The 26,923-nt window shown below is 54.7% G+C and overlaps 1 protein-coding gene across 1 annotated transcript in view; it reads left to right on the top strand.

The window, feature by feature from the left end:
• LOC115075641 (suppressor of tumorigenicity 14 protein-like) overlaps positions 1-26,923 on the top strand; it is a 148,628-nt gene that overhangs the window by 135 nt on the left and 121,570 nt on the right. The window contains exons 2-5 of the mRNA XM_029576215.1: positions 10,766-10,925; positions 11,612-11,784; positions 12,479-12,549; positions 24,632-24,801. Of these exons, the coding sequence (XP_029432075.1) occupies positions 10,766-10,925; positions 11,612-11,784; positions 12,479-12,549; positions 24,632-24,801 (574 nt within the window). The remainder of the gene's footprint in view (positions 1-10,765; positions 10,926-11,611; positions 11,785-12,478; positions 12,550-24,631; positions 24,802-26,923) is intronic.

Raw genomic sequence — 26,923 nt, 5'->3', positions numbered from 1 at the left:
GAATTTGCATCAGCTTCACCTAACTTTTTATTGCAAGACCATTTTGCTTTTACAGAATGATTAAGGTAAAGGGGCAAGGGCAGAGAGGAAAAATTACAAAATGGAACTAAACCAAGTAAAGATTCAGGTTCTGGAAAGTGCAATTTCAGCCTCAGGCTGTGGTGCTGGCCCACATTATCCCTGTTCAGGTCCCACGTTTTGCTGCGGTTTCTCCTCTTTTCCCCCAGGATTACAGAAAGTTTCCTGCTCTTTCTTTTGCTGAATCACTGACCATCTTGCTAATGTTTCTAAACTATTATTAGGGACCTTCATTTTCTGTTTTTTCCTGAGAATTTCGATGTTATAAGAAAAAAAATTCAGTTGAAAAATGGCTTTTCCACTGATTTTTCATCTTTCCACTGATTTGGTTTTGTTTTAAGACTGAAACTGCCAGGAAAAATACAATAAAAGCTTAAAAAAAAAAAAAACCCCAAACAAACGCAAACCCTGAGGGTGGGCAGTGGTCTGGGGCGAGAGGGTGCCCGGTTGCAGGTCCCCAGGTGTGCGGCAGCGCTGCCTCGTGCTGCTCGACGCTGGTGGGCCCTGGTTACTGTCACTTGCTGAATCGCTGTTTCTTACACTGGCAAAGCACAGCGAAGTGACTTTCACCTCCGTGGGCATCGGAGGGTGTCGGGCAGAGAAGCTGGGGTCGTGTTAATCAATAGCAAAGGCAGGAGGAGGAAGGCCCAGCGGAGCCTGGCAGACCAGAAGCCTCCCTCCCTCCCTCCCTCCCTCCTGTAACTCCCAGCCCTGACTCCTCATGGGGGGAGCAGGTTTTACCACCTGAGACCGGTTCTGCCCCTCTGCTTCCACTGTCTCCAGTAACGCCCCCAGGTGCAATGGGGCCAAGCAGGGCAGCATCAGGCTGTGGAGACTGGGAGGAAGCTGGGGGCTGGGAGTGCCCACTCCCAGCCTTTGCCCAAGGAATTCGGAGCATCGCTGGGTCCGAGTCCCCGCCCTGGCCCAGTGCTGAGCCCCAAGGAAACAAGGAACCTGCAGGTGAGGGGGAATAGGAAGGAGCCTGGAGAGAGGGAGAATCGCTTAAGGGATAGAAGGGGGGGAGAGAGAGAGGAACCTGCAGGTGAGGGGGAATAGGAAGGAGCCTGGAGAGAGGGAGAATCGCTTAAGGGATAGAAGGGGGGGGAGAGAGAGAGGAACCTGCAGGTGAGGGGGAATAGGAAGGAGCCTGGAGAGAGGGAGAATCGCTTAAGGGATAGAAGGGGGGGAGAGAGAGAGAAGAACCTGCAGGTGAGGGGGAATAGGAAGGAGCCTGGAGAGAGGGAGAATCACTTAAGGGATAGAAGGGGGGGAGAGAGAGAGAGGAACCTGCAGGTGAGGGGGAATAGGAAGGAGCCTGGAGAGAGGGAGAATCACTTAAGGGATAGAAGGGGGGGAGAGAGAAAGAGGAACCTGCAGGTGAGGGGGAATAGGAAGGAGCCTGGAGAGAGGGAGAAGCACTTAAGGGATAGAAGGGGGGGAGAGAGAGAGAGGAACCTGCAGGTGAGGGGGAATAGGAAGGAGCCTGGAGAGAGGGAGAATCACTTAAGGGATAGAAGGGGGGGAGAGAGAGAGGAACCTGCAGGTGAGGGGGAATAGGAAGGAGCCTGGAGAGAAGGAGAATCACTTAAGGGATAGAAGGGGGGGGAGAGAGAGAGGAACCTGCAGGTGAGGGGGAATAGGAAGGAGCCTGGAGAGAGGGAGAAGCACTTAAGGGATAGAAGGGGGGGGAGAGAGAGAGAGGAACCTGCAGGTGAGGGGGAATAGGAAGGAGCCTGGAGAGAGGGAGAATCACTTAAGGGATAGAAGGGGGGGAGAGAGAAAGAGGAACCTGCAGGTGAGGGGGAATAGGAAGGAGCCTGGAGAGAGGGAGAAGCACTTAAGGGATAGAAGAGAGAGGAACCTGTTGGCCGACGTTCCTGCTAACCTCCCTGGGGACCTCCGACTCCCTTCTCCCCGCCCGGTACTGCTCCACCCTCACTCGGCACTGAGGTCTCTCAGGACCTCCCCGCCCGGCGTCGCTCAGGCTGCGAGAGGGCTGGAGCAGCACCAGGCCCAGGCAGGTAGAAAGAAGCTGGAGGTTAGTGGGACCTGCTGTGGGCATGCGAGGAGGAGGAGGAGAAGATGGAGAAGAGCCTTAGTGGGGGAGAGGAGATGGCGACAGGCCTGACTTTCTCAATGCGCAGACAACGTCTGTGCCTCGGGTGGCAAATATCTGGGGGCAGCAGGCTGAAGAGGCTGAATGTGCCCTCTGCCTCTCCCCTCCCCTCCCCTCCCCTCCAGGCAGGATCGGCTGCAGGGTGGGTGTCTGGGTAGGGGAGGGAGATGGGAACAACGCTAGGGGGCAGTGTTCACCTGGGGGGGGGGGGAGAGGGGGCTGCTGCCAGGTGTGTGTGACATTGGGGGGTAACAGGGCAGGAGCATGGTAGGGACACCTCCCTCCCTCCCTCCCTTGATATCCTGGCAGCTTCCTTCCTTCCTACCTTCTCTTCTCCCAATATCCAAGAGCCCGGTCCCCACCCCTCCCTCCTCCCTCCCCCCCCATCCCCAGTCATTTTTCCTTCTCCCCCTCTCTCCTCACCCCATTCCTGATCCTTCTCCCTCTCCCTCTCCCCATTCCTCTCTCCTCTCTGCACGGATACTTGAGGTTGCTTTTCTTTGCCCAATTTATTTATTTGGTGTAAAACTGCTTTTATTTTTATAATGTAAAGGAAAATATGGACAGGTTTGCCAATTTGCTTCAGAACCTTTTAAATTTTTGCCAGGGGAAACCGGACGGCTGTGCCTTGTACAACCTCGGGGGTGGGGGAAGAGAGGACGAGGGGGTGCAAAAACCCTAAATTCATCACTGGATGGAGAGAGACCTATGGGAGAGGAGGGGGAGATGAAGAACCTGGAAGGAGGGGGGGGGGGAACGAGCAGGGAGAGAGATTCGGGGGAGGATGCACCTCACCATCTGTTCTCTCTCTCTCTATTTTTTTTGCAATCCTCTTGCTGGCCCTGTGTCTCTTCCTTTTTTTTTTTTCATGAACAAACTGAAAAAACAGGCCCAACTGTGCCTCCTGACCTCGCTCCTGTATAAGCAAGACACAAGTGAGGGGGGGGGGAGGGCCAGGAGAAGGTCTTGTCCCGTTTTTATTTCTGAGCGCTTTGGACAGAGATAAGACACACAAGATGTGTCCGGGCCTGCTCCTCCCTTCATTTCTGTCTCTGGCAGATTGGTTTTCCCCTCCTCATCTGCCTGGGCCTGAAGCCAGGAGTGACTCGGCTGGAGCCACTCCATGTACCACAGTGCCCCCGCCTTTCCTCCTGTGACTGAGCGGAGGTGACGAGGAGGGCACGGGCTGGGAATCAGGCGTGCACAGGCGATGAGGAGGGCACGGGCTGGGAATCAGACGTGCACGGGTGATGATGAGGAGGGCACGGGCTGGGAATCAGACGTGCACAGGCGATGAGGAGGGCACGGGCTGGGAATCGGACGTGCACGGGCGATGAGGAGGAGGGCACGGGCTGGGAATCAGACGTGCACGGGTGATGAGGAGGGCACGGGCTGGGAATCAGACGTGCACGGGCGATGAGGAGGGCACGGGCTGGGAATCAGACGTGCACGGGCGATGAGGAGGGCACGGGCTGGGAATCAGACGTGCACAGGCGATGAGGAGGGCACGGGCTGGGAATCGGACGTGCACAGGCGATGAGGAGGGCACGGGCTGGGAATCAGACGTGCACGGGTGATGAGGAGGGCACGGGCTGGGAATCGGACGTTCACAGGTGATGATGAGGAGGGCACGGGCTGGGAATCGGACGTTCACAGGTGATGATGAGGAGGGCACGGGCTGGGAATCGGACGTTCACAGGTGATGATGAGGAGGGCACGGGCTGGGAATCGGACGTTCACAGGTGATGATGAGGAGGGCACGGGCTGGGAATCGGACGTGCACAGGCGATGAGGAGGGCACGGGCTGGGAATCGGACGTGCACAGGCGATGAGGAGGGCACGGGCTGGGAATCGGACGTTCACAGGTGATGATGAGGAGGGCACGGGCTGGGAATCAGACGTGCACAGGCGATGAGGAGGGCACGGGCTGGGAATCAGACGTGCACAGGCGATGAGGAGGGCACGGGCTGGGAATCGGACGTGCACAGGCGATGAGGAGGGCACGGGCTGGGAATCAGACGTGCACAGGCGATGAGGAGGAGGGCACGGGCTGGGAATCGGAAGTGCACAGGCGATGAGGAGGGCACGGGCTGGGAATCGGACGTGCACGGGCGATGATGAGGAGGGCACGGGCTGGGAATCAGACGTGCACAGGCGATGAGGAGGGCACGGGCTGGGAATCGGACGTGCACAGGCGATGAGGAGGGCACGGGCTGGGAATCGGACGTGCACGGGTGATGAGGAGGGCACGGGCTGGGAATCGGACGTGCACGGGTGATGAGGAGGGCACGGGCTGGGAATCGGACGTGCACGGGCGATGAGGAGGGGGGCACGGGCTGGGAATCAGACGTGCACGGGCGATGATGAGGAGGGCACGGGCTGGGAATCAGACGTGCACGGGTGATGAGGAGGGCACGGGCTGGGAATCGGACGTGCACGGGTGATGAGGAGGAGGGCACGGGCTGGGAATCAGACGTGCACGGGTGATGAGGAGGGCACGGGCTGGGAATCGGACGTTCACAGGTGATGATGAGGAGGGCACGGGCTGGGAATCGGACGTGCACGGGCGATGAGGAGGAGGGCACGGGCTGGGAATCGGACGTGCACGGGCGATGAGGAGGGCACGGGCTGGGAATCAGACGTGCACGGGTGATGAGGAGGGCACGGGCTGGGAATCGGACGTTCACAGGTGATGAGGAGGAGGGCACGGGCTGGGAATCGGACGTGCACGGGCGATGAGGAGGAGGGCACGGGCTGGGAATCGGACGTGCACGGGTGATGAGGAGGAGGGCACGGGCTGGGAATCGGACGTGCACGGGTGATGAGGAGGAGGGCACGGGCTGGGAATCGGACGTGCACGGGTGATGATGAGGGCACGGGCTGGGAATCGGACGTGCACGGGCGATGAGGAGGGCACGGGCTGGGAATCAGACGTGCACGGGTGATGAGGAGGGCACGGGCTGGGAATCGGACGTGCACGGGTGATGATGAGGAGGGCACGGGCTGGGAATCGACGTGCACGGGTGATGAGGAGGAGGGCACGGGCTGGGAATCGGACGTGCACAGGCGATGAGGAGGAGGGCACGGGCTGGGAATCGGACGTGCACGGGTGATGAGGAGGAGGGCACGGGCTGGGAATCGGACGTGCACAGGCGATGAGGAGGAGGGCACGGGCTGGGAATCGGACGTGCACGGGCGATGAGGAGGGCACGGGCTGGGAATCGGACGTGCACGGGTGATGAGGAGGAGGGCACGGGCTGGGAATCGGACGTGCACGGGCGATGATGAGGAGGGCACGGGCTGGGAATCGGACGTGCACGGGCGATGAGGAGGAGGGCACGGGCTGGGAATCGGACGTGCACGGGCGATGAGGAGGAGGGCACGGGCTGGGAATCGGACGTGCACGGGCGCTGAGGAGGAGGGCACGGGCTGGGAATCGGACGTGCACGGGCGATGAGGAGGAGGGCACGGGCTGGGAATCGGACGTGCACGGGCGATGAGGAGGAGGGCACGGGCTGGGAATCGGACGTGCACGGGCGATGAGGAGGAGGGCACGGGCTGGGAATCGGACGTGCACGGGCGATGAGGAGGAGGGCACGGGCTGGGAATCGGACGTGCACGGGCGATGAGGAGGAGGGCACGGGCTGGGAATCGGACGTGCACGGGCGATGAGGAGGAGGGCACGGGCTGGGAATCGGACGTGCACGGGCGATGAGGAGGAGGGCACGGGCTGGGAATCGGACGTGCACGGGTGATGAGGAGGGCACGGGCTGGGAATCGGACGTGCACGGGTGATGATGAGGAGGGCACGGGCTGGGAATCGGACGTGCACGGGCGATGAGGAGGGCACGGGCTGGGAATCAGACGTGCACGGGTGATGAGGAGGAGGGCACGGGCTGGGAATCGGACGTGCACGGGCGATGATGAGGGCACGGGCTGGGAATCAGACGTGCACAGGCGATGAGGAGGAGGGCACGGGCTGGGAATCGGACGTGCACGGGCGATGATGAGGGCACGGGCTGGGAATCGGATGTGCACGGGTGATGAGGAGGAGGGCACGGGCTGGGAATCAGACGTGCACGGGTGATGAGGAGGAGGGCACGGGCTGGGAATCGGACGTGCACGGGCGATGATGAGGGCACGGGCTGGGAATCGGACGTGCACGGGCGATGAGGAGGAGGGCACGGGCTGGGAATCGGACGTGCACGGGTGATGATGAGGAGGGCACGGGCTGGGAATCGGACGTGCACAGGCGATGAGGAGGGCACGGGCTGGGAATCGGACGTGCACGGGTGATGATGAGGAGGGCACGGGCTGGGAATCGGACGTGCACGGGTGATGAGGAGGGCACGGGCTGGGAATCGGACGTGCACGGGTGATGATGAGGAGGGCACGGGCTGGGAATCGGACGTGCACGGGTGATGATGAGGAGGGCACGGGCTGGGAATCGGACGTTCACAGGTGATGAGGAGGGCACGGGCTGGGAATCAGACGTGCACAGGTGATGAGGAGGGCACGGGCTGGGAATCAGACGTGCACAGGCGATGAGGAGGGCACGGGCTGGGAATCGGACGTGCACAGGCGATGAGGAGGGCACGGGCTGGGAATCGGACGTGCACGGGTGATGAGGATGAGGGCACGGGCTGGGAATCGGACGTGCACAGGCGATGAGGAGGGCACGGGCTGGGAATCGGACGTGCACAGGCGATGAGGAGGGCACGGGCTGGGAATCGGACGTGCACAGGCGATGAGGAGGGCACGGGCTGGGAATCGGACGTGCACAGGCGATGAGGAGGGCACGGGCTGGGAATCGGACGTGCACAGGCGATGAGGAGGGCACGGGCTGGGAATCGGACGTGCACGGGTGATGATGAGGAGGGCACGGGCTGGGAATCGGACGTGCACAGGTGATGAGGAGGGCACGGGCTGGGAATCGGACGTGCACAGGAGATGATGAGGAGGGCACGGGCTGGGAATCGGACGTGCACAGGAGATGATGAGGAGGGCACGGGCTGGGAATCGGACGTTCACAGGCGATGAGGAGGGCACGGGCTGGGAATCAGACGTGCACAGGCGATGAGGAGGGCACGGGCTGGGAATCAGACGTGCACAGGCGATGAGGAGGGCACGGGCTGGGAATCAGACGTGCACAGGCGATGAGGAGGGCACGGGCTGGGAATCGGACGTGCACAGGAGATGATGAGGAGGGCACGGGCTGGGAATCGGACGTTCACAGGCGATGAGGAGGGCACGGGCTGGGAATCAGACGTGCACAGGCGATGAGGAGGGCACGGGCTGGGAATCAGACGTGCACAGGCGATGAGGAGGGCACGGGCTGGGAATCAGACGTGCACAGGGCGATGAGGAGGGCACGGGCTGGGAATCAGACGTGCACAGACGATACCTTGGGACTGGCAGAGCAGAGGTTTTCTTCACATTATCATCTGCGGTTGGGACAAGACCTCCATACGCAGGACACTCTCCCATGTGTTTCTATGAACCTGCCTCACTCCTTTATCTTGACCTGAAAAGTTAGGGGGGGTGAGGGGGGGTTTGCATTGCTTGTCACGTGCAAGGTAAGGGATCTGATAGTATTTCCTCCTCTGCCGTCCCTTTCCGTACTCCCCAGCTGTGAGACCGCACCTTGAATACTGAGTGCAATTCTGGTCACCGCAGCTCAAAACACATAGAGCTGCACTGGAGAAAGTGTAGAGAAGGAGACCAAGATGATAAAGGGGATGGAACAGCTCCCCTATGAGGAAAGACTGAAGAGGTTAGGGCTGTTCAGTTTGGAGAAGAGACGGCTGAGGGGGGATATAGAAAGGTGGATCTATATACAGGCAACAACCAACAAGGACTGAATTATGTAGTCTGGGTAAACAAATAAGCATTGGTGTAGCTTGCTTATTGTGGCGGTTACTACCCCTAACTAATTAACAGGTCAATCCACTAATGAGTGGTAGGAAGAGCTGCGTTAGTGCTCGGCGCACCCGCGGTTGCCGCATGTACAGTGCAGCTCACCTACCACTCGATCCTGTATGTAAATACATCTAAGAAGCGTCCGTGAAGCGTTAGGTCTGCGCAACCAATTTTACTGGGTTGCACGGGAGGAGGGGAGAGAGGACTGGCAGTCTAAAGCGATGAAGCAACTTACTTTTTTTGCAGCCCCCCTCCGGAGACAGACATCGGCGAGGACGACCGCAGCTCCCCTGCCTCCAGCTGCCCTGCTCAAGGCGGCCCAATTGCACGCACAGGGGCCGCTTTCGCCCGTGCGATGCATCTATCTTCGTGGGCAGCTGGAGGCAGGGGAGCTGCGGTCGTCCTTGCCGATGTCCGTCTCCGGAGGGGGGCTGCAAAAAAAGTAAGTCGCTTCGTTGCTTTACACTGCCAGCCCTCTCTCCCCTCTCTCCCTTGCAACTTTTTTTTTTTTTTTCGATTTTTTTTTTTTTTTTTTTTTTTTTCTGCTTTCGTTGCTTCGGGAGGAGGGGAGAGGACTGGGGCTGCCCCGGAGACCATCACCCATGGCCGGGGCAGGTGAGCGGAGGCTGGGGGAAAGTTTGTCGCCTACCCTTACCCCTGCCTCTACCGCAGGGGTAAGGGTAGGCGGTAAGTTTGCAGGTTAAACGCGCAACAAAATGGCAGGGAAAGATAGCGATAGTCGGGGCGCGGGTTACTGGATGCTAGGGAATAGCTAATTCGCTCATTTACATGCAATATCCATGCCGCGTGCGGAAGGGGTTGCCCGGGGATTTAAGGACGCGGTAAGAGTAGGTTAAAGGGGATTGTGGATCGCAGGAAGGGCTAACGCGGCCAGAAAGTGAGTAGAACGCGGGTTAGGAGCGGGGTAAACGCGGCCGCACTTTACTGGATTGACCTGTAAGCTAGATATTTCACTTAGAGGCAGTTCCAACACTGCTCTCTGCATTAATGGCAGGGGTGGGAGAGAAATAGAACCAAATAAGTTACTAAGGGCCAAGAGAAACAGTTAAGTATGAGAAAAAAAAAATGGAAAAGCTTGCTGGGCAGACTGGATGGGCCGTTTGGTCATCTTCTGCCATCATTTCATTTCTATATTTGATAGAGGTCTACAGAATCATGAAAGGACTTGAACAAGTTAATGTAAATCGGTTATTTACTCTCTCAGATAATAGGACTAGGGTGCACTCCATGAAGTTAGCAAGTAGCTCATTTAAAACATCTTTTTTTAAAACAAAATTATTTTTCACTCAGCACATAGTTAAGCTCTGGAATTCAATGCCAGAGGATGTGGTTACAGCAGTTAGTGTAACTGGGTTTAAAAAAGGTTTGGATAAGTTCCTAGAGGATAAATCCATAAGCTGCTATTAATTAGCAATAGTAACTTGAGATTTATTTAATATTTGGGTACTTGTGACTTGGATTGGCCACTGTTGGAAACAGGATGCTGGGATTGATGGTCTGACTCAGTATGGCAATTTCTTATGTTGTTATGTTTTTATTCCCTCTTATCCAAGTTGCTTAGTCTCTTTGGGCCTCCATTTGGATTGTAAGCTCTTTGGGGAAGGGATATTGTAACCCTGTAAATGCTCTGTAGTTATGGTAAATAATGTTCTTACTTACAGGCCGATACAGAAAAACGCACGGGAGAGTCGGCAAGCGCCCGCTCTCTCGGCGCGCGCACAGGCCACTCCTTGGGCGCGCGATTCATGAGGGTCGCCTATGCAAATTAGGGCCCGCGGTAAAAAGAGGCGCTAGGGACACTAGCACGTCCCTAGCGCCTCCTTTTTGACAGGAGTGGTGGCTGTCAGCGGGTTTGACAGCCAACGCTCAATTTTGCCGGCGTCTGTTCTCGAGCCAGCTGACAGCCATGGGTTTGAAAAACGGATGCCGGCAAAATTGAGCGTCCGTCTTACGACACACTGGCCGTGGGCCGATTTAAAAATTTAATATTTTTATTTTTGGGACCTCCAACTTAATATCGCCATGATATTAAGTCGGAGGGTGCACAGAAAAGCAGTTTTTACTGCTTTTCTGAGCACTTCCCCGGTGCCGGCCGAACTTAACGCCGACCTTTGGGTAGGCGCTAATTTCTGAAAGTAAAATGTGGGGCTTGGCTGCTCATTTTGCTTTCTGTATCGCGCGGGAATGACTAATAGGGCCATCAGCGTGCACTGTATAAGGGGTAAAGCTAGCGCGTGGAAAACGCGTGTCCGAACCTGGGCTAACAGTGCGCTCCGAATCGGCCCATTAGATTGTAAGCCCTCTGGGGATAGGGAAATAGCTACAGTACCCAATATAATCCACTTTGAAGCGCTGAAATAAGTGTGAGAAGCAGAATATAAATACAATTCTTTTCAGTTCAGTCTCGCCCCAGAGCTGCGCTACCTACTCCTGGGATTTTGGTGTCCGGTCTGGGCAGCACATCTGCCTCCCAAGCTTGCACGTGAGCAGGGGGTGAGGCGTGGGACGTATCCGGGCATGACCCCCGCACTCCTCGCAGCTGATTAATGACCCCCACTCCTCGCAGCTGATTAATGACCCCCCCACTCCTCGCAGCCGATTAATCGCTCCTGTCTGTCATATTCCTCCTAGGCTGCGAGTGGCCGGCCCGAGTCTGTGGCCTTTCTCTCAAAGGGCCGAAGATCACCTCCGGGTCGCTCCCGAGCCCAGCTTCTCCTCCTGACGGTCACTGCGCTGCTGGTCAGCCTCCTCCTGGCCGCCGCCGTCGGATTCCTGGTCTGGTACTTCATCTGTAAGTGTGGGATGCTGAGAGGGCTTAGCTCTGCTGGCAAGGAAAGATCAGGAGAGATTTAGCAAGGCCCGACTGCCTTGTACCTCAGCCTGAGAGAGGAATAACTTTCAGCCAAACAGGGCGACGCCATCGCAGCCTGCGGGAGGAACCACCGGGCCCAGCCTGAGCTCCAGGTTATGAAAACCAGCCACGTTGTATAGACTTAGTCTTTACTGAGCAGTGCAATATCGAGCAGAAAGCAGTGTAAAAACATTTACAGTTTTATGCAGTTACAAACTCCATGCAAGAGGGTTTTTTTTTGCTTTTTTTCTGAGTGAATTTGCCCAGTAACAGTTCAGCTCCCTGCAAAACGTTTTCCCCTCCTTCCATCACCTCCCTCTGCGGCCGCGCGGTCCCTCCCAAAAATTCAACAACACCACTTTCCTTCTGTTTACTTTGAAATTTACCTCACGATTTAACTTTTAATTCCAACAACTGTTTTAACTCGCTAAATACTCCCCTTGAATTAGGTGGGGGCCCAGACTTCCCTTCTCTTAGTAAAAGCAGTGACAGTTTAAGCAGCAAACTAAACAGATGTGAGCTGAGGTGCCCGGCAGAGGCAAATAACTTTACTCCAGGGTTTACCCTCCTTATGCGGATCGTGAATCCCTTTTAAATGTGTTTTGTTTTTGTTTTCTCTTCTGAAGTTAAACCTCGGGGAGACCCTGCAGACCCTCCGGGCAGCACCCTGGCTCCCCCAGACCACACGGAGCTGGTGTACAGTGGCCGCTTAGCCCTGTCCAACCTGCCCTACTCTGCGGAGCTGGAAAACGTGGATTCGACCGCCTTCGGGGAGCTTTCCAGCGCTCTGCAGCAACTGGTGAGACGTTACGCTGCTGAACTCGCAGAGTTACTGGGGCGACTGGAAACGTAGAGCTCATAAAAGTACTCCAGGGAGACCCGGGAATGAATGACGCTGGGAGGCTCTCACACGCAACTTCTAAAATTACCCCGTTTTTATTTTAAATTGTAGAATTGGGAAAAGACTGAGGTTCCATGGCGACCCCCAAGAGGTCATCTGGTCCAGGCCCCATCCACTGCCCCTAAACCATCTCTGACCTGTTTAACCTGCTCTTAAAAAAAAAACAAACCCTCCAGTGACTGAGATCCTGCCACCTCTCTGGCTAATTTTATTTCAGACCTTAATTACCCTGGCAGAAAGTTCTTCCTCGTACCTCTCCTAACGTAGCTGAAGTCCCAGGCGATGGCCCAAGAGTGTCCCTCACAGAAATATCTCAAAAGAGGCCGCGGATTTCCCAGGCTGGCACCCACTCAGTAAATCTAACATGAGGCCGGGACCAGCGAGCCGGGAGCTGAGGTGTGCGCCGATGGACAAAAGGTCCGTCCCATTCGTTGGACAAAATGGCAGCTCAGGCAAGGGTTGCATCTAGCACCCACCCCCCATTCGAGGTCATGGGTTCACCCCTTGTGCTGGATGTGGCTGCTGGGAACATTTGTACCCAGGGACTTCTCTCCCGGTCTCAGCTGAATCTGAATCTCTTTCTCTCTGGAAGCTGAACGGCACGTACCTGGGCATCCCGGAGCTGGCAGCCTTCTTTGACCGCTCTGTCGTCACGGCCTTCAGGTGAGTAGGGCTGGGGTGATCAGGAGGGGCAGATGTTGGATTCAGTAAATAAACTCCTTTACACCTAGAAATGATTCGGAAATGAAGCAAGATGATAAAAGTAAACCCACCGTACGGTCTGGGCAAAGCGATCGCAAAGGGCAAGTAATTTTGGGGGTGCTGATGTCACGTGACGAAACGATTCCTAAATTCCGCAGGAGAAAACCCAAACCCAGGCAAATTCCCAAGGCCAGGCACTCGATTTATCCTTTTCAGATCTCTGGCGAATGTCGTGCAACTGTTGCTTTGGGATAGCAGCAGAAGGAGGGTGCACAGGTGGGTTGTGTGGGTTAGCCGGAGCCTGGAAAGCTTAGAGGCGTCCCGCGTGCTGCCAGATCTGCCACTCTTCAGGTGATTGCACGGTGGGGAGGCGCATCCCAGGGAATGACCATCCCACTTTCTCCGAATAGTAAGCAGGACAGCGGTGCCCACAGGAATGTGCTGGAGGGAAACGTGGCTCTTTTAGCCATACAGCATGGGACGTGAGCCAGCCCGGTGACTCGGTAGCAGTGCCATGAGCTGGCTCCCTGCTGGGACGGCGTTCACTCCCGGTGAGGTTGGAGTCCTAGCTGCTGCCCAGTGGTGACATCTAGTGGTCAAACTTACTGCCCCTGGCTGCAGCGTTCCAGAGGTTGCCCTGGTTTGTAGCCCCCCCTGACTGAGGACTGTAGCAAGGACTGGGCTAAGTGAGTTGGGAGAAGAAATAAAATATGGGAGGAGGGCGGAGAAGGGGAAATCCCCAAGCAATTATTAAAGCTCCTAATCCCGGGTGCAATTTACCTGAAAATCCAAAGGAGCAGAAGGAAACCGCTGGGCCAAAAAGAAAACCACGTGGAGCATGGAGAAAGGAAGATACATTTTGGAAATGAGAGAGAGGGGCCCTAGGAGGGCGGTCATCGGCCTGCACGTCCCACGTAAGCCTTACAGGATGCATCCGAAACGCTGCTGGGATGCAGCACCGCGTCCTGAATGACTGAACATGGCGCAGCCTTGCAAATGCCTTTGCACCATGGCCCTGACATACCCTTCTCCAATCAAGTCTTCGCTGCCTCGATAATAGGAAATGCAATTTAGATATTGTGGTCTTAGTGTGGTCGTAGGCATCGGCCGATTGCTCAGAGACGGGATGAGAGAACCAGGAACGGTCGTAGGCATCGGTCGTTTGCTCAGAGACGGGATGAGAGGACCAGGAACGGTCGTAGGCATCGGTCGTTTGCTCAGAGACGGGATGAGAGGACCAGGAACGGTCGTAGGCATCGCTCGTTTGCTCAGAGACGGGATGAGAGGACCAGGAACGGTCGTAGGCATCGGTCGTTTGCTCAGAGACGGGATGAAAGGACCAGGAACGGTCGTAGGCATCGGTCGTTTGCTCAGAGACGGGATGAGAGGACCAGGAACGGTCGTAGGCATCGCTCGTTTGCTCAGAGACGGGATGAGAGGACCAGGAACGGTCGTAGGCATCGCTCGTTTGCTCAGAGACGGGATGAGAGGACCAGGAACGGTCGTAGGCATCGGTCGTTTGCTCAGAGACGGGATGAAAGGACCAGGAACGGTCGTAGGCATCGGTCGTTTGCTCAGAGACGGGATGAAAGGACCAGGAACTCTCCTCGTTAACGGAGCGCTAGTGACTGTGATTCTTGCAGACGGATTTTCTCGGGGGTTGTAGATTGTGCTAAGCTTCATTTGATACAGATTGTGACACTGTGGTTTGGTTTTTTTCCCTTTAATGCTTTTTGTGCTTGAGTTTGACATGTGATATGAACAATGTTATACCTGGATTTCTTTTCAAGGCTATTCTGAAGTTGTAATTGAAAGTCTAAAAAAAAAATAATGAATGAGAAGTGGGTGGGCAGCCTCTGATGTGGGAAGGACTGTGGCCTGGTTAATGTGGGCGTCTGTCACTGCCTTTGGCAGGGACTTGGGATGGGTGCAGGGCACTACCCTGAAGTGACCACCACCCGGAATGTGCCCTTTCAGGTCCTGTATTTGAGTTCACAAGCGTCTCTGAAGACTGGAAGGCAGTTTTCAGCAGCATGAAAACCATCAGCGGAAGCCTCCGAGTGAGGCAAACTCTGCACGAACCTGCCGGCTAGATGTTGAGCAGAAGTCTGGTTCCCTATGACGGAAGGGGTGACGGGCAGTGACCTGCACTAAAGGGAATTCTGGTCGTGTTGGCTCTGAGAAATATAGGAGGTGATCGAGCAGATCTGAGCTGCTTCACGAAGGCTTATCTCCCATTCTTTGTCTACGGGAAAAGATCTTGACCTTTGCATGGGGTAAGAGAGCGGGTCTAAGCACCTGCCCTCTCACTAGACGGCAAATCTTCTGGGAGTCTCCTCTCTAAAAGCCAGCGACTCCTTAGACACTTCCTCGGGCAGGCTAAGGCTACTGATGTGCCACGCTCCCAGCATCCGGGCTGCACGAGACTGGACACGGAGACCCTAGCTGGGCTGCATTAGCTTTGGAGAGGATCCTGCTCTGATGTGCTTCCCCCTTGGACATCACCACAAAAGCATGACAGGGGTGCAGGGTCTGCCTGTCCACAGCAGCTAAGTCAGCTTCACAATCCCTACCACTCCCTTCTGCTTTCTTGAATTCGGTCTTTCATCACCACCTCCATGGGGAGAATGTTTTACGCATCCACTGCCCTCTCTGTAAAGACTTATTCCCTTTCACCCTCATCCCATGACCCTAGTTCGGGAGTCCCCCTTTCATTGAAAGAGACTCTCCTCCTGTGCATGGAAACCTCCTGAGATATTTAAATGCCTCTCTCATACCTTCCGTACCCTATCTAGAGGACAGGCAGGGTGTTCAGATCTGAATTCTGTGCAAGCTATGTGTGAGGAGAGTCCGCCTCGCCTCCTCCAGGCAGACACGCAGCGATGGCTGGAGGAGAAGTGAGCACGTAACATCCCCTACGGCAGTCCTCCAGCATTAGGTCCGAGGCAAGCTACAAGAGGCTGCCTAGATTAGGAATCAGCTCTGTAAATACTCTCTGAAGCATCAGACTCCATCTGGAATTTGCCACAGATCCTGTCTCAATCGATATTGGACTTGGAAGATCTTAGATTCTCTGTCCCTTCTGAGATCTTGGATACAGAGAGATGGGAGAATACGAGTACAGAAGACCTGTTCCCTGTACGTACCCGGATCAGTCCAGCACCTGGGTTCATCTCCCCCCCTATCAGCAGTTGGAGACAGAGAAAAAAACCTGGCTGACACCGTATCTAAGCAACCGTGCCAGCTGCAGTTTGTCAGCTTTTCTCTGTCTCCAGCAGATGGCAGAGGCTGTTAATCCTGCAGTTCAGCAGTTGAATAATTGTTTTCAGCTAATTTTTTTTTTTTTTTAGCCTTCCTCCCAGGGGTTTCCTTTATTTTTTTGGAATCCTTAGGGTTCTTCCCTGTCCGGTTGAGGCGGCCGAGCCGGGGGTTGGTACCCTTGTGTGTGCTTGGTCTGGGCATCCGTGAGGTGTAAATCTGGTTGTCCAGATCCCTCCCTTCACGAGGCAGCTGCAGGCTCTTTACAATATATTTTTATTATTTATTTTTACAAGAATTTTTTGGCTATTTTTTCAGGGCTGATTGTTCATTTTTATCTAAAGTTAATTTAAAAAAAAAAAAAACTGTTTGCACCGTGGCACTGCTCTACAGGCGAGCGACTTCCTTCCCTTAGGTAGGAGCTTTTTGTGGGGCTCTGGCTCTTTGTTTGGGGGCCTTTTTCTTCTGTCGTGGTGAGGACCTTCAGAGAGGATTTTAATTTTATCTCTACCTTATGGCTCGCGGCAGGGCATGCCATACATGCGACTCTCTTCCCGGCTCAATAGGTCTGGGTTATGCGGTAACTGTGCCGACTCAGGGGAGGGTTCGTCTGTGACTCCTCTCTCACTAAACAGCATCGAGTATCGTTGTCATTTGGACCGGCTGCAACTTCTTTTTTTTTACTTCACCCGGCCAGCGCTGGAACGGCGGCCATTTTGGATTTTGCCGCAGCAGTTCCCGCATCGCCTGGGGGGGGGGGGAGGGTCCTCCATCTCTGTCTCTGGCCCGTTCCGGGTTGGGGAAAGGGCAGGGAGGGCTAGAAGGGGAGGAAAGCTCTGATTTGCCTGTTTTTTAACCAGACCATGCTGGTTTTGGTGCAGGGAGGCTTTTCTCTACGGACTTTGTTTTGTTACTTCATGATGCCTGTATGGCCAGACAGAAAGCGGCTGGGGGGACTACACAGCCACAGATTCCACCAGTCCAGCCCACTGAGGGTCCTTCGGGGGGTCCCAGGAGGTATCCTGTGCCCAGTAATAGGGTTCCCTCAGCACAGGGCTTGATTTTTCGCCCGCAGGGTGATGCAGCTGGGGCGGTTGATCCGGAGGACGCTATCATAGCTCCTGGTGGTACTGGTTCGGGGTCTGGCCAAGTTCCCCTGGTGGCGCTGGTTATTCCGGCTACCGATGATGCGGGTCAAGGGGATGACCCGGTCTCTTATTCATGAGGCAGAGGATCCTAAGGTGGTCCAACTTTTTACAAGGGAAGAGCTGGAGGTTTTGCTTCCCTTGGCTTAGCAGGTTCTCAGGGTTAAAATGCCTCAGGAGACCCAGGATGTGGACGGCGAGGACCCGGTACCAGATGCCATCCGAGTTCCTCCTTCCCTTACCACAAGTCGGTTAGGAAGTTAGTAGAAGAGGAATGGGGGACTCCTGATTCTGGTTTAAAGGTTGGCAGAGCCATAGAGAAACTTTACCCTCTACCAGAACAGGATTTAGAATTTTTTTTTCTCTCCCGAAATTAGATACGGCGGTGTCCGCTGTGACTAAGCGCACCACGAATTCCGGTTATTGGTTTGGCCGCTTTAAAAGATGTACAAGATCAGAAGGTGGAGTTACTCCTTAAAAGGGTTTTTGAGGTGGCGTCTCTGGGTTTGCGTGCAGTGCTTTGTTCAAGTTTCTTGCAGCGTGTGTCATAATCTGCTATGTTGATGGGACGAGCAGTCTGATGTATTCCGTAGGCGGAGTAGCAATCTGTTATAGACTGCTGGAGAGTAGTGGGTGGATCCTTGGGCCAGTGGCAGATGACCACATCCCTGGGGGAAGATCACCGGCTAGGCTTAGAGTACGGAGACAGACACACACTAGTTCTTTTATTAAACAGGTCTTGAAACCACCAGAGGTGGCAGTAGTGAGCTGAAGTGCCCAGCAGGGCTGAAGTCCCTCAGATACTGGAACAGCGATCCTTGGCTGAGCTGTTGAGAAACTGTAGACAGTGAGTAGGCAGGGTATGCAGAGTTCATGAACAGAACTTAAATGACAACACTCACATAATGGTCTCTGGGAGCTCAGGAGCTGGAAAGGATAGGCCCTCGAGGAGCGAGTACCTGGTTCCAGGGAAAGCTCTGAGAGAGCGATGGTAACTCACAGTGATGTAGACGGTGATGGCTTCCAGGCAGAAGAGAATCAGCAGATAGTCAGGAACAAGGGCCCTCGAGGAGTGAGTACCAGTTTCTGTCTGTAACCTGAAAACCAAAAAGAGTGAGGCCCCCGAGGAGCGGGTACCTCTGGTAAGTCCGAGGAAGCAGAGTAGCTTAGGCAAGGTAACCAGAGTAAACCTTGTCCTAACCCGAACCCTTGCTAACTCAGTTTGTCAGCGATATCTGAGACCTTAAATATCTGAAGCGGATGACGTCATCTCAGGGGGGACGCCCTGAGGTTCGCGCCCTTGCTGGTATTTCACTCTGAGTGCATGCGCGTGCCCTAGGCTCAAAAAGGAGGGCTCGTTTCGGCCGATACTTGGTTTAAAGAAAGTCAATGCAAAACAATGGAAACCCTCAGGTCGGTCATAGCGGCTGTACGCAAAGGAAGAATTCCTGGCTTCCTTGGATCTCATGGAGGCTAATCTACAAATTCCCATCCATCAGGACTCTCAGCATTTTCTACGCTTCATGATTCTGGGTCAACATTTTCAGTTTGGTCTCACCACGGCTCTGTGGACTTTCACCAAGGTGGTGGTGGTGGCAGCTTTCCTTCAAAAGGAGGGTATTCTATTTCACCCATATTTGGATGATTGGTTGATCAGAGCCAAGTCAGAGTTTCTATGCCACAAGTCGGTTCATCGAGTTCTCGAAGTCCTACAGTCCCTAAGTTGGGTAGTGAACCAGGACAAAAGTCAGCTATCACCAACACAAACTTTGGAGTATTTAGCAGTTCGGTTTAATACTCTTATAGGCAGTCTTTCTCTCTCAAGATCGAATCTTGAAACTTCAGGCCCAGATCCGCCGGTTTTTTGCGGTTGCATGTACCCAAGGTCTAGGACTACTTACAAGTACTCGACTTGATGGCCTCCATCCTGGACTTGGTTCCATGGGCTTCTTCCCATATGATACCACTCCAGACGGCATTGTTGTCCCACTGGAAGCCAGTATCTGAAGAATATCGTATCTGCTTACCTCTCAAGGGTTTGCCGAGAGACAGTCTGTCATGGTGGCTTCAGACTTCCAATCTCAGTCGGGGAGTGGACCTCAAAGTTCCCGATTGGATGGTGGTTACTACTGATGCCAGTCTCTCTGGATGGGGAGCAGTTTGTCAGTCCCATTTGGTTCAGGGATCCTGGTCCAGTGAGACAGTCTGCATAGTCTATCAACCGTCTAGAGACCAGGGTGGTTCGCTTGGCCTTGAAGGAGTTTCTGCAATTACTAGGGAATCATCCGGTTTGAGTTCTGTCTGATAACGCGACAACAGTAGCATATATACATCGGCAGGGCGGAACCAAAAGCAAGGCAGTGGCTCTAGAGGTGCAGAGGATGGTGCTCTGGGCGGAACGACATCTAGAGAGATTAGCGGCATCCCACATCGCAGGAACAGAGAATGTTCAGGTGGATTTCTTGAGTCACACACACTTGGATCCAGGCGAGTGGGAACTCTGAGAAAGCCATGCAGTTAGTTCGAGATCACTGGGGTCGACCTTATGGCAACCTCTCGGAATGCCAAGACCGTCAGATTCTTCAGTCACCGAAGACAGTACGGGGCCGAAGGGGTCGACACTCTGGTTTTACCATGGCCTCAGGGAGTGCTACTATATGTTTTTTTTCTCCAAGGCCACTGGTGGGCAAGGTTCTAAGTTGCATAGAAAAGCATTGCGGAGAGGGGATTCTGGTGGCTCTGGAGTGGCCTCGGCGTCCCATGGTTTGCAGATCTGGTCAACCTGGCGGTGGACGGCCTGCCTCGCTTCGGCCACCTGACGCGTCTTCTTCGACAGGGTCCTATATTTTTCGACAAGGCTGCTTGCTTTTGTCTAGCAGCATGGCTTTTGAGAGGAGGTGTTTGAAAAGAAAAGGTTACCTGGACTCGGTAGTCACCACACTGTTACAGTCTAGAAGGAAGTTTACTAACCTCTCATGTTCAGGTATGGAAGATTTGAGTCCTGGTGTTCTGTCAGGGGAATTTGCCCTCCTATGGAATTCACCCTCCTAGGGACCGGTCCTGTTCAATATTCGTCCTCCTAGGGACCGGTCCTGTTCAATATCTTTGTGAGCGACATTGCAGATGGGATAGAAGGTAAGGTTTGTCTTTTTGCGGATGACACTAAGATCTGTAACGGAGTGGACATGCCGGAAGGAGTGGAGAGAATGGGACGGGATTTAAGGAAACTGGAAGAGTGGTCGAAGATATGGCAGCTGCGATTCAATGCCAAGAAATGCAAAGTCATGCATATGGGGTGTGGAAATCCGAAAGAACTGTATTCAATGGGGGGAGAAGGGCTGATGTGCACGGAGCAGGCGAGAGACCTTGGGGTGATAGTGTCTAATGATCTGAAGTCGGTGAAAACAATGTGACAAAAAGATAGCTAAAGCCAGAAGAATTCTGGGCTGCATAGAGAGAGGAATATCGAGTAAGAAAAGGGAAGTGATTATCCCCTTGTACAGGTCCTTGGTGAGGCCTCACCTGGAGTACTGTGTTCAATTCTGGACACCGTATCTCCGAAGGGACAGAGACAGGATGGAGGCGGTCCAGAGAAGGGCGACCAAAAAGGTGGATGGCCTTCATCGAATGACTTATGAAGAGAGATTGAAGAATCTAAATATGTACACCCTGGAGGAAAGGAGGAGCAGGGGTGATATGATACAGACTTTCAGATACTTGAAAGGTTTTAATGATCTAAAGACAACGACAAACCTTTTCCGTTGCAAAAAAATCAGCAGAACCAGGGGTCACGATTTGAAACTCCAGGGAGGAAGACTCAGAAACAGTGTCATGAAGTCTTTCTTCACGGAGAGGGTGGTGGATGCCTGGAATGCCCTTCCAGAGGAAGTGGTGAAGACCAGAACTGTGAAGGATTTCAAAGGGGCGTGGGATAAATACTGTGGATCCATAAAGTCTAGAGGATGTAAATGAAGAGAAGAGGCATGGGGGTGGCTTGCGGAAATGATGGCTACTAACTGGAGATTAATATCCTTATTCAATAAACATACCAACGGTTAATGCGACTCCAACATTGCTCTTTGCTTCAACGGCAAGAAGAAATGTGGAAAAAAGGATTTGCATCCACATAAAAGCAGGGGAGTAGCTTGCTTGTTACGGCGGTTACAACCCCAAACCAAAAATGCCTGATAGTTCACTTTCAATGCATATCCAGCATAGCTCTCTGCTTCAGCGGCAGGGGAATGAAGAAAAGATGATTTATATTCAGACAACTACCAACAAGGTCTGAATTACATAGTCTGGGTAAAACAAATAAGCATGGGTGTAGCTTGCTTGTTACGGTGGTTACTACCCCGAATCAAGCCTGATACTTCACTTAGAATACATATCCAGCACAGCTCACTGCTTCAATGGCAGGGGGAATGAAGAAAAGAGGATTTGTATTCAAACAACCAACAAAGACTGAGTTGCACAGGCTGGGTAAACAAGTGTGGGAGTAGCTTGCTTATTACGGCGGTTACTACCCCAAACCAATTAGCTAGATACTTCACTTAGATGCAGCTCCAGCACTGCTATCTACGATGGCAAGGGTGGAAGGGAAATAGAACCAAAAAAGTTATTTAAAGGGATAAGAGAAACAGAAAAGTATGAAAAAATAAAAATAAGTATGACAGCTTGCTGGGCAGACTGGATGGACCGTTTGGTCTTCTGCTGTCATTTCTTTGTTTCTATGTAACTCCTGAAATATTATCTTTCTTACTGGATGGCTTCCCCAAGGGCTTATCTCTTAGCTCTCTTAATGTTCAGGTAGCACCATTGGGCTCTCTCCGTGGCAAAATTGAGGGATCCTCTGTCGTCTCTTCTGGATGTGGTTCATTTTCTTAGAGGTATGATGAATCTTCGTCCTCCAGTTTGGAAATCTTGTCCATCCTGGAACCTTAATCTAGTTCTTAAAGTTCTGTGTGAACCTCCCTTCGAGCCGCTCCGAAGGGCTACGTTAAAGGATTTCACACTTAAGGTAATTTTTTCTCGTCGCCATTTGTTCGGCTAGAAGAATTAGAGTTACAGGCGTTATCTTGTCGAGATCCTTTCCTTCAGATTTCGGAATCTGGAGTTTCTTTACGCACGGTACCTTCCTTTTTACCAAAGGTGGTTTCAGCGTTCCATGTCAGTCAATGGAGCTTCCGGCTTTTCCTAACTTACCGGAGTCAGATCCTAATGCGAGGGAACTGAAACGTCTAGATTTTTGGAGAGCTTTATTGGGTTACCTCGAGATTACCAATGACTTTAGGAGGTCCGATCACCTCTTCGTGCTGTGGAGTGGTCCTAATAGAGGCTCCAAGGCTTCTAAAGCCTCTATTGCACGATGGTTGAAGGAGGCTATTTCTGCCGCGTATATTACACGGGGTCGTCCAGTTCTGGAAGGTTTGCATGCTCGCTACACACGTTCACAAGCGGCCTCGTGGGTGGAATCTCAACTTGTTTCCCCACAGGAAATTTGCAGACCGGCGACTTGGAAAGTCGCTGCATACTTTTGTAAGGCACTATTGCTTAGATGTCGGGGCTCCAGCAAACCCTTCGTTTGGCGAGAGTGTTTTGCAAGCAGGACTCTCCAGGTCCGACCCTGGGTAAGGGCTTTGGTACATCCCAGGTGTCTGGACTGATCCGGGAACGTATAGGGAAAAGAAAATTGGTTCTTACCTACTAATTTTTGTTTCTGTAGTACCGCAGATCGGTCCAGAGCCCACCCAATTAGAAGGGGGTTATATTAAGGGGAGAGTCGCCCGTTCAGCTGTAAGATTGTTCTCTGTTGCATTCCACGTTCTTGTTGTTTAATGGTTCCATATTTTTTGCTATTATCTGCTTTGATTATAGATATATACTGATGAACTGCAGCTGGCACGGTTGCTTAGATACGGTGTCTGCGAGGTTTTATTTTTTCTCTGTCTCCATCTGCTGATAGGGGGAGATGAACCCAGGTGTCTGGCCTGATCTGTGGTACTACAGGAACGAAAATTAGCAGGTAAGAACCAATGTTCCTTTCTCCGCGTGAAGGGAGACGATAGCCAGCTTGTTTTCTGATCTCCTCCTGGGGCAGCAGGCTGATACCTTCCTGTTCAGGGTTGTTGCAAACAGATCCATGTTGTGGGGGAGGCTACTGGAATTCCTACTGTCTTGGTCTTTACAGGGCATCAACATTCTCCTCATAGGCTTTCGAGCCTAACTTGGAAAAGTTGGGTGTTTCATCTATCTTTAGTCGGGGTAGAGTAAATGGGGTATTTAAAATGCCTTGCTGGAAAAGAGTTGGAGGATATTACTTGGAAATGTTTGATCAGGGATCAGACTGTGAAGCCATGATACTATATTATAAGGAGGGCCCGACTTACCCCAGGCTATTGGTAAATCTCGTTCTGATTTGATGTTGGAAGCCTTGTGGGCACAGAGGCAGCTGCCCATATCAGTTTACTTCTTCTGCCCAGTTAACCAAAATGTTTGGGATGAAATTATAACAGCTGTGAGGCCTATGACTTGTGTGGAGACACCCAAAGACCAAAGAGTGTTGCTTTTGAGCTTTCTTCCTCCTCTTGCGGTAGCAGGGAACAGCTTGATCCAGAAGTTGGAAATAGTAGGGTGTTGGGTCGTATTAGCCGACTGGCGAAAGAATTAAACACGCGGACTGCAAAACATCAAGGCCCCCGCATTTGGATGCAATTGGAAACCTGAGTTAATGGCGAGCTATGTTCAGAGGGCCCGCAATCTACTGCCCAAGCTGTGCTACTCTCCCAGAGGGAATCTCTTCATTTAGTTTTGGACTTCTATTTCCCCTTGTAAGACTGCTCAGGTACTGGGGGCATTTCCCTCTCCCCAGGGGGCTCACAATAAATGAGTCCACGGAGGGTGACGTGACTTGGCCAAGGTGGGATTTGAACTCTGACTTCCCTGCTTCATAGTCCGCCGCTCTAACCTGGGAAAGGCATATAAATTATTGAACCCTGTGCTGGAATGCCTTGCTCCATCTCTGGTAACGCAGTGGTGATGTGCAGCTGCACCACCCACTCCAGACACGTTTCTCTCGCCGGGGGAGGAACCTTAGAAGCAGGGGGTTGAGCTTGAGAAGAAGCTGCCTTGTTATATGGGGTACTTTGTCTCTGATCACTGTGCTTAATTTTTATTCTATATATAAAACTAAATATTTAAAAAGTGGCAGTGGCGCAGCAGAGCAGCAGGTTTCACAGCACACGGGAAGCCTCCCACGCATGTTCGTAGCTTTCCAAGGAAGAACTGGAAAAATCCTCCAGTGTGACGCACCCGATGCAGGCCTGCGTGGATCGTTCTTCCTGCTGCTGGTGGGATTTTTGGCAAAGTCGTATCCCTGAGGCTAGGAACATTTGCCGTGTGTGTGTGTGGCAGGGGAAGGGGCAGGTGCAGGCAGTGATCAGTTTAGGGAGTCTGGTTTGCAGCAGCTGCTTGCAGTGACAGCTGGCTCTCCACATGTTGGATGGTTTTGCTCCAGGTAAAGGTGGAGGTGAGCTGAGGGCTCGCTCAGATTGAATTCTGTCTTGGGGAGAAAGCAGCCTGAGCTCCTAAGCCAGTACTAACACTGAAAGGAAATCTCATTTTGTCCTCTCTGGGTGTTTCAGCGAAGGCAGCACCGTGGCTTACTGCTGGATCCGTTTCCTTGTTCCCAATGCCAGTGCGCTGGCGCTCTTCACAGAGACCCGGATCACAGGGTCACTAAGGGCTACTACCCGCAGCCCTGCCCGAAGCACCTTGCTGGAGAATATCCGCATCACCTCGGTCTCTCTCTCACGTGAGTCCTGCATTTCTCTGCTCTTAGCGAGGTAGGAACCAGTATAAGCTTCCTCCCGCCGGTGCCCTGTCACTAGGAACCCCCGGCACTGCGAGCTTCCTCCCGCCGGTGCCCTGTCGCTGAGACCCCTGGCACTGCAAGCTTCCTCCCAGCGGGGCCCTGTCACTAGGAACCCCCGGCGCTGCGAGCTTCCTCCCAGCGGTGCCCTGTCACTAGAGACCCCCGGCGCTGCGAGCTTCCTCCCGCCGGTGCCCTGTCACTAGGGACCCCCGGCGCTGCGAGCTTCCTCCCGGCGGAGCCCTGTCACTAGAGACCCCCGGCGCTGCGGTGTCCTGTCACTAGAGACCCCCGGCGCTGCGAGCTTCCTCCCGGCGGGGCCCTGTCACTAGGAACCCCGGCGCTGCGAGCTTCCTCCCGGCGGTTGCACTGTCACTAGGGACCCCCGGTGCTGCGAGCGTTCCTCCCGGCGGTGCCCTGTCACTAGGACTCCCTGGCGCTGCGAGGCTTCCTCCAGGCGGTGCCCTGTCCTAGGGACTCCCTGGCGCTGCGAGCTTCCTCCCGGCGGTGCCCTGTCACTAGGGCCCCCCGGCGCTTGCGGAGCTTCCTCCCGCCGGTCTGCCCTGTCCACTAGGAACCCACTGGCGCTGCGAGCTTCCTCCCCTGCCGGTGGCCCCGTGTCCACTGGGACCCCCGGCGCTGCGAGCTTCCTCCCGGGCGTGCCCGTGCACTAGAGACCCTCGGCTCTTGCGCTAGCGATCATTCCTCCAGGCCGGTGCCCTGTTCACGAGGAACCCTCCTGGGCGCTGCGAGGCTTCCTCCCGGCGGGGCCTCTGATACGAGAGACCCCCGGCGCTGCGAGCTTGCCTTCCTCCGGCCGGTGCCCCCTGGCGCGGGGAACCCCCTGCGCGGCGAGCGTTCCTCCAAGCGGTAGCCCTGTCACTAGAGAACCTCCCTGGCGCGCGAGCGTACCTCCTCCCGCGGATGCCCTCCTGTGCACTAGAGAACCCCCGGCGGCTGCGAGCGTCCTCCCGCCCGGTGCCCTGTCAGCTGTAGGAACCCTGCGCGGCGAGCTTTCCTTCCTCCCCTGCCGGATGCCCTGTCAACTAGATACCTCCGGCGCTGCGGAGCTTCCTCCCGTCCGGTAGCCCTGTCCACTAGGAACTCCCGGCGCTGCGAGCTTCCTCTCGGCGGTGCCGTCACTAGGAACCCCCAGCGCTGCGAGCTTCCTCTCGGCGGTGCCCTGTCACTAGAGACCCCCGGCGCTGCGAGCTTCCTCCCGGCGGAGCCCTGTCACTAGAGACCCCCGGCGCTGCGAGCTTCCTCCCGGCGGTGCCCTGTCACTAGGGACCCCCGGCGCTGCGAGCTTCCTCCCGGCGGTGCCCTGTCACTAGGGTCCCCCGGCGCTGCGAGCTTCCTCCCGGCGGGGCCCTGTCACTAGGGACCCCCGGCGCTGCGAGCTTCCTCCCGGCGGGGCCCTGTCACTAGGGACCCCCGGCGCTGCGAGCTTCCTCCCGGCGGAGCCCTGTCACTAGGAACCCCCGGCGCTGCGAGCTTCCTCCCGGCGGAGCCCTGTCACTAGGGACCCCTGGCGCTGCGAGCTTCCTCCCGGCGGTGCCCTGTCACTAGGAACTCCCGGCGCTGCGAGCTTCCTCTCGGCGGTGCCGTCACTAGGAACCCCCAGCGCTGCGAGCTTCCTCTCGGCGGTGCCCTGTCACTAGGGACTCCCCGGCGCTGCGAGCTTCCTCCCGGCGGTGCCCTGTCACTAGGAACCCCCGGCGCTGCGAGCTTCCTCCCGCCGGTGCCCTGTCACTAGGGACTCCCGGCGCTGCGAGCTTCCTCCCGCCGGTGTCCTGTCACTAGGAACTCCCGGCGCTGCGAGCTTCCTCCCGGCGGTGCCCTGTCACTAGGGACTTCCCCGGCGCTGCGATCTTCCTCCCGGCGGTGCCCTGTCACTAGGAACCCCCGGCGCTGCGAGCTTCCTCCCGGCGGTGTCCTGTCACTAGGAACTCCCGGCGCTGCGAGCTTCCTCCCGACGTGGTCCTGTCACTTAGGAACTCCCGTCGCTGCGAGCTTCCTCCCGGCGGTGCCCTGTCACTAGGAACCCCCGGCGCTGCGAGCTTCC

This window comes from Rhinatrema bivittatum, chromosome 14, assembly GCF_901001135.1.
Source record: "Rhinatrema bivittatum chromosome 14, aRhiBiv1.1, whole genome shotgun sequence".
NCBI lineage: Eukaryota > Metazoa > Chordata > Amphibia > Gymnophiona > Rhinatrematidae > Rhinatrema > Rhinatrema bivittatum.
The sequence above is the reverse complement of the archived record's forward strand: the minus strand, read 5'-3'. Positions and strand labels throughout refer to the sequence as shown.